General features: G+C 38.0%; 1 protein-coding gene across 2 annotated transcripts; it reads right to left on the reverse strand.

The window, feature by feature from the left end:
- Positions 1-12,530: 12,530 nt before the first annotated feature.
- On the reverse strand, positions 12,531-18,864 carry LOC136208390 (probable galactinol--sucrose galactosyltransferase 2). 2 transcript variants are annotated; one of them, XM_065999242.1, is made up of 14 exons: positions 18,631-18,864; positions 17,112-17,328; positions 16,533-16,780; positions 16,034-16,124; positions 15,778-15,826; positions 15,564-15,655; positions 15,337-15,447; positions 14,963-15,085; positions 14,223-14,775; positions 14,065-14,132; positions 13,846-13,980; positions 13,532-13,749; positions 13,211-13,299; positions 12,531-13,113 (listed from the first exon to the last, which is right to left on the reverse strand). In XM_065999242.1, exons 2-14 carry the CDS (start codon positions 17,300-17,302, stop codon positions 12,751-12,753), a joined length of 2,331 nt encoding a protein of 776 aa, XP_065855314.1. In that variant the 5' UTR covers positions 17,303-17,328; positions 18,631-18,864; the 3' UTR covers positions 12,531-12,750. The 2 variants fall into 2 exon arrangements, with proteins under 2 accessions (XP_065855314.1, XP_065855313.1); XM_065999241.1 differs by lacking the exon at positions 18,631-18,864 and adding an exon at positions 17,503-17,683.
- Positions 18,865-19,350: the final 486 nt, after the last annotated feature.

Below are 19,350 nucleotides of genomic sequence, written 5' to 3' on the forward strand. Positions count from 1 at the left end.
ATTTCCCGAATTAGGTCGCGGAAAGCAGGCTCGAGAGAAGTGAAAGCATGGAGGAGACGAATAATTAGAGGATAAGAGAGGACATCAGTGTTCTCGGTGTTTTCCGGGAGGCCGTGATCGGAGCTGTTGAAAGGGATTTCACGGAGATGAATTGAAGAATTCGAATTGGAATCAGAATGGAAAGAGGAGGCTTTAGTTCGGTGAATATGAAGAGCTAATGCTACGAAGGGATGATATGCCCTTGCGCCCTGAAAGGGAACATTATTGTGTGTGGTTTAGGAGATGATGCCATTGTTGAGATGAGTTTGATCATTTGGGTTTTCTCTTCTTATGTTTTCAACTTTGTTCCTCACATTCAACATTGATTTTCATTGCATTTATGGGAAGAAATATTTTAGAGAGAGAAAATGGGAAATCTTCTCAATCCAAATGCTGATCAAATTAGGAAGATCTGCAGTGCTGTCAACTAGTTCTTTATGTTTTGTTCCTATTTTTTTCATTCTTTTTATTCCAAAGTTAAATCTAAAGGAAATCTGTTTTTGTTTTTGTTTTTCATGTTATTTGTAATTCATTTCATTAATTTTAATGTGCATCAAATCTTATAAGATGAAGCAAAGTTTGAGCAGAGTAACCCATTCTTTCTTATTTTGAAAGTGTTGATGGGGATAGTTTTATTTTAGATAGAGAAATTAAGAGAGAGGAGAGAGAAAGAAAAAAAGAAAAAGAAATTAAAGATAGATGAAGAAGATAGTATATTTGATTTTTATTTTTTAATTTTGGGGTTGTTTGTGATAATTAGATAGTAAGGAGAGTTAATTTATAAAATAAATAAATACAAGGATCAAATTAACTTTTTTCACTTTAACTTTTAACACCGTTAGTCAATTTGGTATGTGTTTGCTAACGGAATGAAGTACATGGTACCACTTTGCAAACTTTTAAACCACATGGGTGTTGTTCGAAAATGAGTGTAACCACAAGGTTTATTTTTGTACTTTTCCCAAAAAAAAATCAATTCTCCGACCGCCTACCGGGGCTCGAGCCCCCCCTAACCCCCCCTTGGTTCCGCCCCTATCGATAGTCCACTGAACTTGTATAAGACATTCAGTTTGTTTTCTGAATTTGTGTAAAATATAATCAATTAATCGATCGGTTATAAAAAAAAAAAAAAAGTAAGTTAAATGCGGAAGATATGTTGCACGTGCCTTAGAATGTTATTACATAATTTACAAGATACAAGTCCAATGAGCTAACTGAACATTTTATACAATTTTAAAAGACTATTGAAACACTTTGAAAATTCACATGGTCAATTAAACTTTTTGGACAAATTCAGGAACAAATCATATATTAAGCCAATTTAAAATGTAATATAAAAGTCTTAATCCCTTTTTGTTATTAACAGTACATCTCACAAAATATCAACATTAAAATAGGGGGAGATAGAGATATTATGTCATCTCTCTCCAATCAGAAAACAAGAACTGTGGGAATCAAGAACGGTGGCATGATGTATCCTCAAGGGACAACCTTACCATTTCAAGAGAGGTTAGATGTATCCTTAACATATCACATGATGTAATTTAGGGCAAATTACAAATCTAACCCAATTAAAGGGGCTTATTTATATATCTAACCCACTTTATTTTTATCTTATTAAATTGGACATTTTTATCCATTTTGGATAAAATTAGACACTTTCATCAATTTTTACCGAGATCAAATATCTACCACAAACTGTCCAAAAAAAATCCCAGAACAAATGATCAAATATCATAATCTGTCTAATTCTATTTGTTTATTTTTCGATAAAACTATGGGGTAAATCACACGCATGAACACTGATGGATATTATATATACATATAAAAGTGAAAGAGCATGAAAGGGGTGTTTGTTAGAATGGATATAGGAGGTGGGATAGGGATAAAAAATACGAGATAAGTTATCTCGTATTTGTTAGGGAGATAGAAGAGTGAGACAGATGAGGGATAAACCTTTTATCCCTCAAATCCTATACCCAGGAGGGGGGTGGTATAAGGAGGTGAGATAAGCTCCTGCGATTTTAATAGAATGGAAAACTCCATATTATCCCTCAAATTAATGTTATGTAGTTTAAATAAGGTTAAAATAGTAAAATGTATTATTTTATCCTTATCCATATCCCACGTATCAAACATTCAATAATAATTCTCGACAGAAAATTGAGCATGATGCCTCCTCGACCGCCGTTGTCAACCTTGGATCCTCCAAACAAGTCACCACCGCCGATCCCACCAGATAAAACCTGCGATAATAATGTCAGGCTAGAGCAGAGCCTGGTGAAAACCACATGGAGAGACCTTCTTGTCTCAAAACCTGAGACGATGAGAAATCGGATGCGCATGAATTACAGGGAAGCAGGGCAAGTCCATATTAATTTCGATGAAAGCAATCCCCTAGAACCTGTTGTAACTATCGATCCTAACCTAAAGAAACATCTAATGAAGCAATGGGAAAGTGCCTTGATTGTCAAGCTATTAGGGCAAAACCTAGGGTTCTTGGCTTTAAGCAGAAGATTAAAGGAGCTTTGGAAACCAATAGGGGAGATCACTGTCATGGACTTAGGGCATGGGTTTTACTTAACCAAACTGGATAATGACCTTACCAGGGAACACGTAATTAAAGATGGTCCTTGGATGATACAGGGAAACTACCTAACAGTCAGAACCTGGAGCGCAGACTTCTCCCCTTCCGAGGCTCTGTTGGAGACAACGATGGTTTGGATCCGGCTTCCGGAACTCCCTCTGTGGTACTACGATGAAGACCTACTGATGGCAGTAGCCGAAGCTGTCGGGAAGCTAGTTAAAGTGGATGAGAATACGGCAAAAGCGGCTCGCGGAAAGTTTGCTAGGATTTGCGTGGAGATTGATCTCCAAAAGCCACTAATCGCAAGGTTCTCTTTGGAAGGGTCGGAGCAGCAGGTGGAGTATGAAGGGTTGTACACAGCCTGCACACGGTGTGGGAGATATGGGCACTTATTGAAGGATTGTCTGTTTGAAAGCAGCTTGCATATAGTTTAAGTATCAGATAACAGCAGGAAGGAAGATCAGTGCATGCAGACCATGGAGGAAACACCAGAAACTCATCAAGTTCCAGTTCTGGAGTATGGACCGTGGATGATCGTGCCTAGACGAAAATTCAACCATCCTCGTTATGAACCACCAATGACGAAGGAGGGGCCAGATACGTCCATCTCTGAAGCCAAGGGTCATACGGTACACCAGCATGGAGACCGCGGGGATTTCCAGTTTAAAGCTTGTGAGACTGAGACTCAAGGAATTGAGAATAGAAGAGCTACTAACCAATCGAGAGATACAGGAAAGCACAGGGCGAGCAACGCTGAACAGGGCCCAGTGAGAAGGGTAAGAAAAACTATTGAGGAAAACGCTGCCCCTTCTAAAGTAAACAAAATCAGTTCTGTGCAATCAGGTACAGAAACAACAGTCCGTATATTGAGTCGGGACTTTGAAATGGATAAAAGGGGAAAACGTACTAGGAGGGAACCTGATGGTAATCCCTTCTCAATCTTAGCAAACCTATCTGAGGAGCTTGGTGAGGGGAGCTTACCGTTGTTTAATAGCACTGGGAATTCGAATGAAGCACGAACAGAAGAAAGTATGCAGAGGGCCTCGAGGATGGAAGGTGTGGATGTGGATCACGCGATCTCTTAGGTTGGCATCTGCCAAGGTCCGTTTGTTTAACAAAATTACAATGCAGCTAATTATATGGAATTGCTTTGGCGCGGGAGGTGGTCGTTTCCAAAGAACCATTAAACACCTAGTACAAATGAAGAAACCAGGGATACTCATTCTGGTTGAGACACGACTTCCGAGTAGTAGGGCTGATGCTCTCCGACAGTCACTAAGCTTCACAAATATAGAGGTTATCAACACTGACGGCTTTATGGGTGGCATTTGGATGTTCTGGGACAATAGTAAAGTTATGGTTTCTATCCTTGAGCGGAATTGTCAGTTTCTGCATTCTTTGGTTGAATTCACTGGGGGCATTTTCAGAGGTGTTCAATTCGAGCTCACTTCAGTTTATGTTCGCCCTCAGTCTAGTTTCAAGACCCAATTCATGGAGGATATACGACATCTTAAAGGTTCGGTGTCGCATCCATGGATGTTGGCAGGTGACTTTTATTGCATTAAAAATGCTTCTGAAAAGCAAGGAGGTTCAGCTCCCAGTCCTGCGCGATATACACGGTTTGTTGAGTGGATTGATGATCTCCATCTGATTGACCTTGGTTTTGTGGGTCCCCCCTTCACGTGGTTCCGGGGCCATTCTCCACGAACTCGAGTAGCATGCAGGCTTGACCGCGCGCTTTGTAGCATTGACTGGCGCCACCGTTTTCCTGAGGCATCGGTGCGCCACCTGGCCCGGTAGAACTCCGACCATGTCCCATTATACATCGAGTTTGGGGATAATTCTAGGAGATCTACCCACGCACAACCCCAATTTCAAGCAGCATGGCTGCTCCATCCAGGGCTTAAGCAAGTACTCATGAATGGTCTGGCGGGACAGGAAAGCATGACAGAAGCGCTTAAAAACCTGCAGCAACAGCTGTCTACTTGGAATCGGGATAGCTTTGGCAACATCTTCTACCGAAAGAAGAGACTTTTGGCAAGGCTCGGGGGAGTACAGACCCAATTATGTCAGGAAGTTACAGGAGGTCTTCTTAAACTTGAACGTCGTCTCATGAATGAACTAAATGCGGTCATGAGGCAGGAGGAGGTCATGTGGTTTCAGAAATCTCGTGAGAAATGGATTACTTGTGGCGACAGGAACACCACATTTTTTCATACCTCAACATTGATTAGGAGGAAGAAAAATCGAATTGAAGGGCTTCAAGATGGAAGTGGAGCGTGGGTTTGGAATGATGATACTCTAGAAGGGATGGCTGTTTCCTACTTTAAAGATGTTTATACAGAAGAGGATAACCATCGACCTACTCTGGTAACCTCAGCCTCGTTTCCGACATGGGAAGAGGGAGGGATGCAGTCGCTGAATATGCCGTTTACTATGGAAGACGTGAAATCGGCCATCTTTGCTATGGGTCCCCTGAAAGCTCCTGGTCCGGATGGTTTTCCTGTTGCGATTTTCCAAAAATTCTGGAGCCAGACTTGCCCTTTAGCTTCTGAATGTGTTTTAAAGGCCCTGAATTCTGGAATCCTTGAACAATGAATTAATGAAACCAATCTAACTCTTATTCCAAAGATTCCAGGGCCTAAGAAATTCTCAGATTTCTGACCGATCAGCCTTTGTAACGTCCTTTACAAGACGATCACAAAATGTTTGGTCCAGAGGTTGAAACAATATTTACACTATCTGATTGGGCCCGTCCAGAGTAGCTTTGCTCCCGGGAGACAGATAACTGACAACATCATAATTATGTAGGAAGTCCTTCACTCTTTCAAGAATAAGACAGGAAGAATAGGCTCAATGGTACTGAAACTAGACTTAGAGAAAGCCTATCATAGAATCAGTTGGAGTTTCTTACAGGATACATTACTTGCTTTAGGATTACCGGATCACTGGATTCATCTTATTATGCATTGCGTGTCAACCTCGTCAATAAAGGTGGCATGGAATGGGGAGTTATCTAATTGCTTTCAGCCGTCCAGGGGTATCCGACAGGGAGATCCGCTGTCACCCTATATTTTTGTGCTTTGCATTGAGAGGCTTAGTCATTTAATTACGGATGCAGTGAACGAAAAATCCTGGAAACCAGTGCAGATTTCTCGCGGTGGGCCGAGTCTCTCCTATATTTTCTTTGCTGACGACATTATTCTCCTTGGGGAAGCTTCGATTGAGCAGGCTAGGGTGATGAAAAACATCTTGAACCAATTTTGTGCCAGTTCAGGGCAACGGGTTAGCCCTTCAAAGTCGCGTATTATGTTCTCTGGTAATACTCCGGCATCGATGAGGAATGGTATCAGTATGGAACTTGGGATTCAGGTAACTTCTGAACTTGGGAAATATTTGGGCTTTCCGCTGAACCAGGGACGATCTAATAGAGATCAGTTCCAGTTTGTTGTTGACCGTGTGCAATAAAGACTAACAGGTTGGAAATCAAAAGGCTTAACAATGGCGAGCCGCCTAACTCTTGTCAAAGCAGTGACCTCTGCAATACCAACGTATGTGATGCAAACCTCTCTTATGCCTTCTTCGATATGTAACCGCCTAGACAGGCTCAATCGTGATTTTATATGGGGTAGTTCGGGACAGCAAAGGAAAATTCACTTAGGCAGATGGAATGCCATCACTAGGCCAATTTCTGAAGGAGGTTTGGGTATTCGTGTGGCGAAGGATTCAAATTTAGCTCTGCTTGCAAAACTTAGCTGGAGAACACTGGTAGAGGATAATACGCTTTGGGTTAAAATGGTGAGGCACAGATACGCCAGGAAGACTTCGGGGCTGCAAATGTTTGTGTTTAAAGCTGGCCAGAGCAGACTTTGGAAAGGAATTGTCAAAGGGGCCGAGACCCTGAACAAGGGAATTGGAAAATTAATCACCAATGGAAGGAATACGCTCTTCTGGATGGATCGTTGGGTCGGTGAGGCACCGTTGATAGACGATGCATTTGCTGCTCCTATTGATGGCCAGACTCACGTAGTCGTAGATTACTGGGATGAGGGAAGTGGCTGGCGTTGGCAGCAGTTGAAGGATTTCCTACCTCAGGATAGTCTTAAGTTATTATAGCGGTTTTAGTGGTCCCTGAGGCGACAGAAGATGATGGCTGGGACTGGCACGGGACGAGTTCAGGGCTATTTAAGATGGCGTCCGTGTATTCTTTGCTGCAACATGGATGTAGCGCTGGGAGTTTGGATATTCAATGGGAAAAATTATGGAAACTTGAAGTTCCAGAGAAGATCTGTGTGTTTATGTGGCTGATTCGTCAGGATCCGTAAACCTAAAAAATTGGATCGATCAGAACATCACGCGGACGGACCTGATATACGGGAGAAAGTGGAATGTTGCCTTTATGATAATCTGCTGGTGGCTGTGGCGTTGGAGATTCCAGCGTGTGTTGGACCCAAACCGTAACCTCCCGACTGCTAAACATGAAGTTTTGATTAATAGGGTGCGGGAATGTGAAAAAGCCTTTGCTCCAGGGAAGCTGACTGGAATTAGCTCAACTAACACTTTACTTATACGATGGAACCCGCCAGAGGAAGGATGGATGAAACTGAACTGTGATGGTGCGTGTAAAGGTAATCCTAGTCATGCTTCGGCTGGTGGTTTGATTCGAGATAGGCAAGGAAACTGGGTCTGCGGGTTTGCGGTGAATATCGGGATTGGCACGTCCATGGTTGCGGAACTTTGGGGCTTATTCATGGGGTTAAAACTCACGTGGAATCAAGGATTTAGAAGACTCAAAGTGGAGATTGACTCTAGCCTTATTGTTCAACTGCTCAAGAAGGATAGGAGATCAAGACATAGGAACTCGGGGCTGTTTCAGAGATGTTGTGAGATGCTTGCTTGGGAGTGGCAAGTGGAAGTAGCTCATACCTATAGGGAAGGCAATCGCTCAGCGGATTGGATGGCAAACTACGCAGGACAATTGTCCCAGGAATATCACGAGTGTGGTGTGCCGCCTGCAGGCATTCAAGAGATATTGAGAGCTGACTCTAGGGATACTGAGCTCGAACGCATTGTTCGTGTAGCTTAGTTATTATTTGTTTTACTTCTATCCTTTTCTTTTCCTTTTCCTGCTCGGGGCCTAGCCCCTCCTTGTAACAAAAAAAAAAAAAAATTCTCGACTATTATATTTTTATCCTTGTCCTATCCCAACCTTTATCCTTATCCTTATCGGGTAAATTACATCCATGACCACTGAACTTTACCCATTTTCACATTATGGCCATTGAACTTTACACTTTTTAACACCGACGACCACTCAATTTTAACTAACTTCTCAAAATGACCGTTAACGATCGTTAAATAAAAATATTCAAGAATTAAAGTTGTTCAGAACGACATTTACCATGAAACCACATTTTTTATTTTCGAAAATCACATTTTTTGGAGCTTTCTCTCTCTAAAAATTCACTTTCTCTCTTCTAACCAAACAACACCGAAATGACCTCAAAACGAAAATTTTCAAGAATTAAAGTTCCTTAGAATATCATTAATGCTTTGGATTTTTCATTTTTAGCCGTCAACGGTCGTTTTGAGGAGTTAAGTGGCCACCGGTGTTAAAAAGTGTAAAGTTCAGTGGCCATACCGGGAAGAAATGAAATTTAGTGGCCATAATGTGAAATGGATAAAGTTCAGTGGCCATGGATGTAATTTACCCTATCCTTATCCCAATAGAATACCAAACGCTCCAGAACAGTGCCAATTCCAAATTTTTTTTTCAATTTTTTTCTATAGTACCTTCAATTCACTTTCCAATTCTGCCTAATTTTTTTTTAATTTATTCTCATCTCACCTTTCCACTTAATTTGACATGCATTGTTGAGCGATTTCCGCAAGTGCACGGTATACGCTTGTAGTAATAAAAGATATCGATCCCACAGGGAACGTTTTTTAACAAAACTTATTTATAATCGGTTGAATTTTACTTTTAAAGTTTATAGTATGAAAAATCGTTTAATCGGTTTTGGTTTTGAAATTGCTAGAATGAGAATTAGATTAGAATATGAAAATGTTAGAAAATATTCTGATTTAAGAATGAATTTGCAAAACATGAACGTTTAGTACTTTTTAGAAAAGTAAACTAATGTATTCGTTTGCATTAAGCAAAGAAACAACTTTAAACTTTGTACGAGTTATAAAGATGAAATAAATGACGGAACCTCTAATTAATTGGCTTTGAACGCGACAAAACCCTTTCGGGATAGTTGCCCTTAATCAAATTAAAACTCTTTCGAGATGATAATTTGCCTAAGTGTTCAACAAAGTTTCCTTGTAAAGATTTGAATTAAATACGTTTTAATGAAAACACCAGCAGTCACTTTAGTGGATTGGTTACCATAAGTGCTGCATAACGATCTATCGAATAGAACGGACTTTATTAGATGAAATATAAATTGATACAAGTTTACAGAGAACATGGAGCATTGAATTCTTCGACGGCGTGCAAGTGAACGGGTTGATCAATCCTTTCCTTGGATTTCGTTAGAGTTTGTCAGGCTCAGGGGCGAATCCTCTCCTCAATCTTCTCGCTGTAACTTCGTAATAGGGATACGGTCGGCCTCTACCAAAATGAAAGCTAAACTGGAACAATGTCTAAACGTTACTAAATTTTGTTATTAATTTGTAAACAATGTGTGTACATCATATTGCTTTGAACAGAAATGAAATCTAATCTCTGACTCATTTCTGAGTCAGAGTTTCTGCATAACTCTTGCACTAATCTCTTTCTTCTAACTCTCTCATTATTCTCCTCAACTCTCAAATCAACACTTTATTTATAGATGTTGAAGGGTCTTGATTGAAGTGTCGTGTCCGTTGTGGAGAGTCATGTCCGCTGTGAAGGATCGTGTCCGTTGTGAAGGATCGTGTCCGTTGTGAAGGGACGTTCTTATCCACCCGAACAAACGCATTTCTTGGAATTTAAACATGTGTTTGTTGTGCTGAAAAGGTTCCTGGTCTTACCGAGAATCCAAATTCACTACCGTGAATGGGGGAGCATCAAGTTGAGCTTCGGACGAAGGGAAGAAGTGGCTGAAGGACGCGTGTCGCGACCGTGAAAGAGGGGGGGCCGCGGTCACGGCACGGAGCTTTTTCTGAATTTCTGCTCTCGTTCGTGTCCTCGACTTGGCGTTATTAATTTTCGTCGTCTTTGACTCCTTTTGTAGGGTTTTTCTTCTATTTTTGAGCTCTTTTTACTCCTATTTGGATTTTACCAAATATTTATGTACCTTGCATGAAGGAAACATATTCGAGAGTAAAAGCTTTCTAAATGGTTATAAATATCATAAATTCGTAGCAATATTGATGTAATTAATGATGATATTTTAGGTATATTTTGAGCTTAACATGCATCTTTCCAATTTTGTCCCCAATTACATCCACCCACCTACAAGAAAACAACCTCGTTTTTTTGCTTTGCAAGAGGACTAATTACATCCATGGCCACTGAACTTTATCATTTTAATATTGTGACCACTGAACTTCAGTTCGTAACCGTACGACCACCGAACTTTACACTTTTTAACACTGGTGGCCACTCAACACCTCAAAATGACTGTTGACGGTCTCAAAATAAATAATTTGAAGAGTTAATGATATTCAAAGGAACTTTAGCTCTTAAAATTTTTTGTTTTGAGGTCATTTAAGTGTTGTTTGGTTAGGAGAGAAAGTAAATTTTTACAAAGAGAAAGCACCAAAAAATATGATTTTGGAAAATAAAAAATGTGATTTTATGGTAAATTTCGTTCTGAACAACTTTAATTCTTGAATATTTTCATTTTGAGATCGTTAACGGTCATTTTGAGGAGTTAGTTAAAATTGAGTGACTACCGATGTTAAAAAGTGTAAAGTTCAGTAATCATACCGTTACACATTATTGGATCCAAACTTACTAAAATTTTAAAGTGAAAATTCTAAGCATTCTAAGACGAGTATATAGATGAATAACCAAATTCATTTATTTTGTTATACAATATCCAATGAACACTACTACTAATATTAATAATTTACTTTTACATAAATGCGCTCCTTAATTTTATCATAATTTTATAACTCGAATTGGAATTTTGTATTATTATTACTACTACGAGTTTTCTGATCCTATTAAAAATTTCTACTTTAAAAGTTTTCTCAACCCAGCCCAATCCTTCAACCAAGAACAAAATTATTTACCTAATTTAATTTTTGCGCTAGCTATTTTTAATTTTTTGACCGTCAGGTTTTTAATTTCGGATATTGATTTGGTTAAGTAGGCGTTCAGTGTAGAAAACCTTTGCATTTTTAGTTATTATATATCTATTGTAACTAGAAACATAACTATACTACTACCAATCATGTGGTTCAAGTCATTAAAATACAAATCAATTTAATAAAAAATTAATACGTTATTTCTTTCCCGAAGCAAAGCAAGGGTATCTTTCTAGTTAAAATATAAAAGGCTTAATACATCAATTTTTTTTCCTGAATTTGTTTAAAAAGTTTGATTGGCCTTCTGAACTTCAAAGGGCCTCGATAGTCCACTGAACTTGTATAAAACATTCAGTTAGTCCTCTGAACTTGCGTAAAATATAATCAATTAATCGATGGGTTATTAAAAAAGTAAGTTAAATGCGGAAGATATGTTGCATGTGCCTTAAAATATTGTTACATAATTTACAAGATAAAAGTTCAAGGGGCGAACTGAACATTTTATGCAATTTCAAAGGGCTATCGAAACACTTTGAAAGTTCAGAGGGTCAATCAAACTTTTTGAACAAGTTCGGAGAACAAAAGATATATTAAGCCAATTTAAAATGTAATATAAAAGTCTTAAATCTTTTTTTGTTATTAACAGTAGGTCTCACAAAATATCAACATTAAAATGACCGTTGACGATTTCAAAATCACCGTTCTAAAACTTTCTCTTTAAACATTTATTTTCTCTTATAATCAAAAAGCACTTAAATGATCTTAAAATTAAAAAGTTGAAGAATTAAAGTTAGTATTAGAATAGTTAATATTTGAGTAGCTTTTATATTAGAAAGTGATAATGGAACGATTATTATATTACGTTTTGAAGTTCAGTAAATATAATAGGGATAATGTGTAAAAATACTACTAATGTTAACAACTATATGCAATTTTATCTCTAACATCTAAAAGGTGTCATTTTATCCTTAAAGTTGACAAGTTGTGTCAATTTTAGATATCATTATAAAACACAAATATTTTATTTCTTATTCCGTACCAGTTTCCTATCAATTAGAAAAAAGATTTCACATTTTTTTCTATTTAGTAATAGAATTGGAGATTAATATTTTTAAATTATCTATCATTATAAAACATAAATATTTTATTTCTTATTCTGTACCAGTTTCTTATCAATTGGAAAAAAAGATTTCACATTTTTTTCTATTTAGTAATAGAATTTGAGATTAATATTTTTAAATTCGATAAAATATTTAGATTTTTTTTCCAACTCGTGCAAAATTCAATATTATTTTTCATATATTTTATTTTTATTTTTTCACAGAATCTCTTCCACCCCTACACTAATGATCGTGCATATATTAAGTTGATTCACTCTAATCAACCTTAGGGAAGATAAGATAGGTGGTAGACATCTCTATAGGAAAAGAGCCCTATGAATTATCGAAACCCATAATGCACCCCTACTACACAAATTGAAGTTTGATATACAGGAAGATCTTACAAGAAAATGCGTAATTAGCTTATGAATATTGACCAGAAGTGTTTAATGAAGAAATCTCAATCTTTTAAGATGCTTGAAAGAAAAGGGAAATAGGTATAGAAATAAATAACATTTCGAGACTAAGGCTTGATTGTTGTTGCGGAGAAAAACATAATAACATATTGATAAGCATAATACTTTTATTACCAATAAATAAGAGACAGCGTTAACATATATATCCCTTGGGATACAGCATACTACCCTTCAATCTAATCAGCTCTGAACCCATATACTGGTTACACAGCCATCACTTCCCACAACCCCATATGCATCAAGCTTTATCAATAACAGCATGCAGGTTCTCTACTTTTTTTATGTTTTTTACCACCTCTCCAACAACTTAAATCTGGATCTCAACAGGCCATCTATACATCTCCTCCACTGGCACTGGAAGAGTCAAGGTCACAAGTCCCGTATCAGGATCATAGTTGAAGTCCATCTCAGCATTACCGACACTGCACTTGAGCGGTCTTTGGGAAGAGTATGCCCCAAAACGGCCACATCCCCTGACTTTCAGTGAAATGGTTGCTGTCGCTGATCTACTCTCACTCAGGGAAGTAGTCAGCTCTGTTGAAACCTCACCATCAAACAATTCTGGTTTTTTATCAGAAGCCATATGGACTTCCAACTGATCTAGTGCACCACTGGCGTTGAACATGTCAAGCAAACCTATTGCTGCAAATGAAATGTTTGAGCTAACCTCCTGCACAGAATCAATGCCAGATCATTGAGTAAACAGATGCTCGACGCTAACTAATGGGCCGGTGACAATAAAGAAAAGAAAATGAAGTAAAACTCACCTTCATCGGACAGAAGTGGAAGAGTTCATATTCAAGAACTTCCAGTGTCACTGGTATTGAAGCTCCTTTTGGCAACCGAATCAACTCTCCTGAAATTCATAATCGAAACATATTCATGTTAATATGTCTTGACTTACGGGAGAATCCTAAACCTTAATCCAAAGTATATTTGGTCAAGTATTACTGTTCCAAATATTCTGTAAATTTGCCTTGGAATGAATTGGCAATAGTATGAAGACCACAATAAAATTGTCTACAATTTCAAAGCTTTATATTATGCAAAATCTGATGTATCCCAAAGGTAAAACTCTAGTAGATTACCTGATCTATAGGCATATACTACTGTCTCTCCATTCCAATCTGCACCAGCAATTTGAGCAATGCAATCAACGTCAGTAGCGCGAACAGAGCCTGTGAGGGTACCAGGTGAAGCATCATGAATACGGGTCTTCTTTTCAACCTTGCACCAGCCAGCACCTTGGCAGTTGAACATCCCAACCACACCTGTGCATTTGTTCACATTCCATACCTTAAGCAAGCTGCAAAACACAGAATCTTACATAAGTACTGAAATGCCAAACATGGTAAAAAAACAAAGCTACCTAATGCAGAGAGAAAAAAAAAATGGAATATACCTGATTCCATCTCTTGCCGGATCAACAAAGAGACAGTCACGAGTTGGCCTTCCAGGAAGCTGGGAACGCAGAATCGACCCATCAGGAAGGACCAGCTTCCTCAGTAGATCAAAATTGTGGTTTCCAGGCTTGTCACTGCATTCCAAATATTGTTAATGTCTCCTCTTTTGATACTAGTCTTGACGAGCCATTTCAAATAATTGCCAAAAGAAAACATACCTGACATATATTGGACATCCACCAATAGCACGAGCAGCAGCATGATAATCTGCAGCAGGGTGTAAACTCTGCAACCATAGATTTGTTTTTATTTATTACACAATCTCCTTGCAAACTTCATCAAATATAATACACTGTAACACGATCAAATTACTTACATGAAACATATCCCAATCAGGTTGCATAAATTCTCCAAGGAAAAGCGTGTTATAAGCCACAGAAGAGATATGAATGGTATGGGAAGCAGGATCCCTAGGATAAAAGTCATCAGATGCTCTCACAACAGACGTCTGTTTGGCACTATAGAGTCCATCAGTATTATGGCACATGCAAGCAATACAACCATTGTCAGGGAAGTTTCTTGCAATTGAAGCCTCGAGTGCTTGGTGATAGCTGCGGGTGAGGGAAACTCTTCCACCATGGCCAGCACCTAGAGTCTCAATAATATTCTGAACATCAACTTTCACTCCATCTACTCCACAAGAAGCCAAGTATGCATGGAGCTCATTGTAGAAATCAAAAACTTTCTTGGGATGTACTAAACCAAGGCCATTGACAGAGAGACTGTCCATGACAAGGTCGGGTTGATTGCCTAGTACACCAGGAGACTGAACTGGATAAGCCAATGCACAGTCATAATGCTCCATACCAGCAGCTGCTGGTTTTACTCCACCCCAATAACCAGCTAAAGCATGCCATACGTATACATTCCTGTGCCAGATATAAACAGAATGAGACATGCTCAATGACACTATAGGCTGTAGCTCTTTTTTTTTTCCTTATTACGTTAACCATTGATTTATTTTGTACCACCAAAAGGAGCACTATACAGATACTTCACATGAATATACACCATTAGATACAGTACAAAAACTAGAAAGTTACTAAGGTCACTCACTTCACGTTAAAATGTTGCTTGGCATCTTCTACCACATGTTTTAATCCTGTGGTCTCCTCAATCTTTCCATTATTCTTCTGGAATTTTGAATTTTCTTTTATTCCAGTGAGCCTACTCGCAAATCTGCAGGAACAAAAACGGATCATTGAAAAATTTAGTAATTCTTTCACTGTAAAAAGAAGCTGACCGACAAAATGCTTAGTGACAAATTTTATGCTAAGAGTCATGTAACATATAGATGAGGACTTCAATCCAATTCCCAGTACTTGTATCATTGGCTAACTCTAAGACATTAGTAGCAAAAACAGGAGTTGCCAAGTCCTAAAGGGGTCAATGACTCTGTGATGGGTATGTTGAGAAAGAGAGATTCTTACTGAGCTCCTTCTTGAACAACAGCATTAGCATCGTCCTTAGCTTTATTTTCAATCTGCTGCCAACCATCATCTATAATCAAAAATCGTGGGGGAGTCCCTCCATCTGATAGACTGCAATAAAAATCAGAACCCTAGTCAATATTATAGCTTCTCAACTCTGATTTTCACCCCTCAGTCCAAAAATAAATTAAGAGTTAATTCACTTTTAAACATCATTCTTGAAAAACCTTTTGAGCCCTTCCTCAACACCCTCGGCTGTGACATCAGTATAAAAAGCGTCCCAAGTGCACCAGCCAAACCAATCAAGAAAAGAAGGCAACTGCACAATACCAAAAGAAGGAAGCATGATGTCAGATCTTTGTTACACTTGTGCTATCTAGTTGGAAGACTTCATTAAATAAAAAGAGCTGCATGAAGTATTATGAAAAAAGTCACTTTTACCTTTTTCTTTTCACGATGAAGAAAAGTTTGCATATATTTCTCCACAGCCCTATTTGAATAAGATTACAAGTTAATTTCATCAGGACCTCAAATATAATAAGTTCTTGTAAAAAGTGGTATTGTAGGGGAAATCGAACTTCTTAAATATTAGACACACAGCTCTGTAGTTGCCAAAAGTAACATCAATGCAGATACTAAAAAATTAACCAAAGAGGAATATCAATGTAGTTCATTTCAAAATAAATGGGGAACTCACTTTACTGCCTGATTGATGACTTCAAAGGGGTTGGTTCCAGCATGCATGTAGACAAGGTGAAGACCTTGGTCGGTTTCAACAGCAGAATCCCCTGCAAAACCAAGCCAGACACCAAAGAAAAACACATTGTTCCGGTTCTTTTGAACTCGAACATCTATCTATTTCTTCACCAATTGATATAACTCCATATATTTTTGATTCGTTTGGATGGGACAGTCATTGACCGGTCTCCAGCATGTTTGAGTTGGCATCAATGACAGATCCACCCCACATTTAAGCATTTTAGTCTCCTCAGTAGAAGCCCAATGGGAAAGAATCATTGCAGTAGACCCAGCTTTATTTTATGGGCTCATTATTGACAGCTCCAATCACTAGTTGTACTGTTAGTGTCTGCTACTAACAGAGACAATAGGAACTGAATTGATAAAGATTTAGCTCATGGGAGGGATGCATATAGTCTACACGAGACACTTTATGATGGCTACTATAGTCAACTCACCGCTCTCAAGGCAGATCTCCATCTCATTATTTTCGTTGCCTTGCAGAACAGCACGGAATGGGCCTTCCAGAAGGGGTAGGAAGACAGTATAAATAGTCTTGGCATCATCTTGTTCAACTCCTTCACCCCCATCTTTGCTTTCAACTAGCATGAATTGGGTCTCCAAAGGTATGTCTTTCCCACAAGTGCCCATTCTTTGGGTCATCCACCATAACTTGAACCGGAAGAGGCACAATAATCGGAGACCCCTAAAATAAAAGAGAAATCACAATTTTAAGAATTCCAAAAATAACTGACACGAATATCAAAAAATTTACTTGACCTCCCAAGAGACGATAAAATAGAGGTTGAATAAAATGTTTGCCAAACAGAAACTTTCTAGAGATCATACTACTGCCGGACAAGATAAGAGGTACTGATTAGCTTCATATCCAGTCATGATTCATCCACAATCAATTTTGCAATTGAATAATAGATTTGCAACCCATATATGTTTATGTTGAGAACAGTCAAATTAAATTAGCAACAGATAGAGTACAAGGAAACAGAAAAAAATCAAAACAAGGAGCTGAAACTCACTCTATAGCGCCGACAGGGAAGACATGGAGACTTGTGCTATGGGAAGCAGTGGCACCAATAAATGCACCGGCAACGGGTCCGACACCCGATCCAGGTGTCAATACAATATTGTCTGGCATTCCAGTTAATATTGTCTTTCCATGAACCACAAGGTTCCCATCGTTGATTGAAATCTTAGGTGTGACAGTCATTTCCGATATTGAGCACCGACTCACAGCTGCAACGAGTTCGAAAAAGAAAACAGGTATACATAAGTGAAACCCAATGATCAGTGATCAGAACTGAAAAGGAGAACACGCCCAATAAAAATTTCAGCTTATAATTGGATAGACAACCAGAAAAAATGGGACAACTATCAGATCAAACATATTTCTCTCATTAAAACATTAACCTAAAGGTCTATAATATATTCTGCGGAAGCTAACGCAACGAGCCTTATTATAGTAACTTTTGCGTAGGGGAATCTGAGAATTTGGATAATTTGTTCCGGCATTAGAAAAGCAGCCATTGAACCTCCACCAACAAGGACTCAATTGCTGTTCTGCTAATGCTATCCTTTGCATTTTTCGCTCTTACTACTTATTTTCTCGCTATTTCAAACGTATCCCCAATAGATTTCTCGTAAAAAAATTCCAAAACCTGGTCCTTTTAACTTGAATTTTTAGTTTTTTTGGGAAATAGAATATTTATTCGACTTATACATTTTCTCTCTCTCTCTGTTCCATTTATTATGTTTACAAAAAATATTAATTAGGTTTTAAACTCAAAATTAATTATAATTATTAATTTTTTATTTCTCTCAAACTTATTTAATTTTAGTAACTTTTTTTTGAAGAATTAATTTTAGTAACTTAAATAATACTCCACGTTAACCCTCAGTGTTCAGTTCGATAAAAGCTGTCGACTCAGCTCAATTTATAAACGAGCCGTTCGTGAGCACGATTTACTAGCTCTGTTCGTAAACGGCTCAAACGAACGACTTTGATTAGAATATTTATAAACAAATTTTAGTTTTGCAGACTCGGCTCAATTACGCCCTACACGTTAATGGATTAATATTCCATATTGGAATTACAACTACTAAAAAATAATATTCCGCAACGAAATCCAAAACAACAAGAGTTATCTGTAAAAAAAAAATAGATTAATTATAAATTGGATTCTTTAGATTAGTCAGATACAAAATTGGACGTGTTAATTCATCGAATATCTTATGTTCATATTCTTCAAAAAAAAAAACGCAGATCTAGAAATAGTTTTTCCAAAACTTCGAAATGTCTCCTCGATCACCATGCTAAGGCTTCAAATCTTCCAGCATATATACTCAAAACAGGATATGGACAATCATTTCTTATCATCGTCGTCATCGATCAAAAGATCAAGCAAACTAATTATAGTAAATTAAAGAAAACTGAAAATCTTGAGAATCCTCTGGTTTCACCATAAAAACAGAGAGCTCAAAAAAGGACAAAGCTCTAGTTATGGTAACTAATCTCCACCCAAAAAAGAAAAAGCTTACCAGTAAGAAGAGCAGGCAGAGATGAGAGACTTGAATTCCTTCCTGATCTTCGAAATGAAAGCCGAAAGAATTAGGTTTTGTTATATTTATGTAAGAAATTGCTCAATAGAAGCGCATTCACTGAGGAATGCTTTCTTCTACGAGAAGTGAATTGGGAAAGCAACCTCGGTACAGGAATAAGGAGAATAGAGTAGGCAGTCACGCAATACGGAAGGAAGGGTATGAGTCACGGAGTTTGTGAAAGCGGGTGCGGTTTTTATATCAACTTTCTTGTTAAAAGTCGAACACATTCCACATACTCGACCTTTCCAGATTATGACACGTGGATATTGATGGATATTTCTTGTCCTGTGGAGCATAATTTAATGGATTAAAAAAATGGAGATATTTGTTTCTTAGAGCACCTTGCTTGTAATTTTCCTCCTGCTTTTTCCCGTTTGTTTGTGTGTAATCAACCATTACCATTGGGATGTTTTTTCTGCCTGGAAAATTACTCATTCAGTCCTTGTTTTTTAATTAATATTTTTTTTATGCTACAAAAGTTTAAAATGACAAACAACTCTAATGAAATATTATCTTTCATTGTCTTTGTGCTTTGGTGATATTAAAAGTTTATTAACACTATTATGATGCTCTTAAAGAAAAGTGAGAAGAACTGAGGCGTTATCGCGTAAATTCCAGGAAGAAGAACATTGGCGGACCTAACTCAAATCCTGGGTT

Source organism: Euphorbia lathyris, chromosome 10 (assembly GCF_963576675.1).
Source record: "Euphorbia lathyris chromosome 10, ddEupLath1.1, whole genome shotgun sequence".
Lineage (NCBI taxonomy): Eukaryota > Viridiplantae > Streptophyta > Magnoliopsida > Malpighiales > Euphorbiaceae > Euphorbia > Euphorbia lathyris.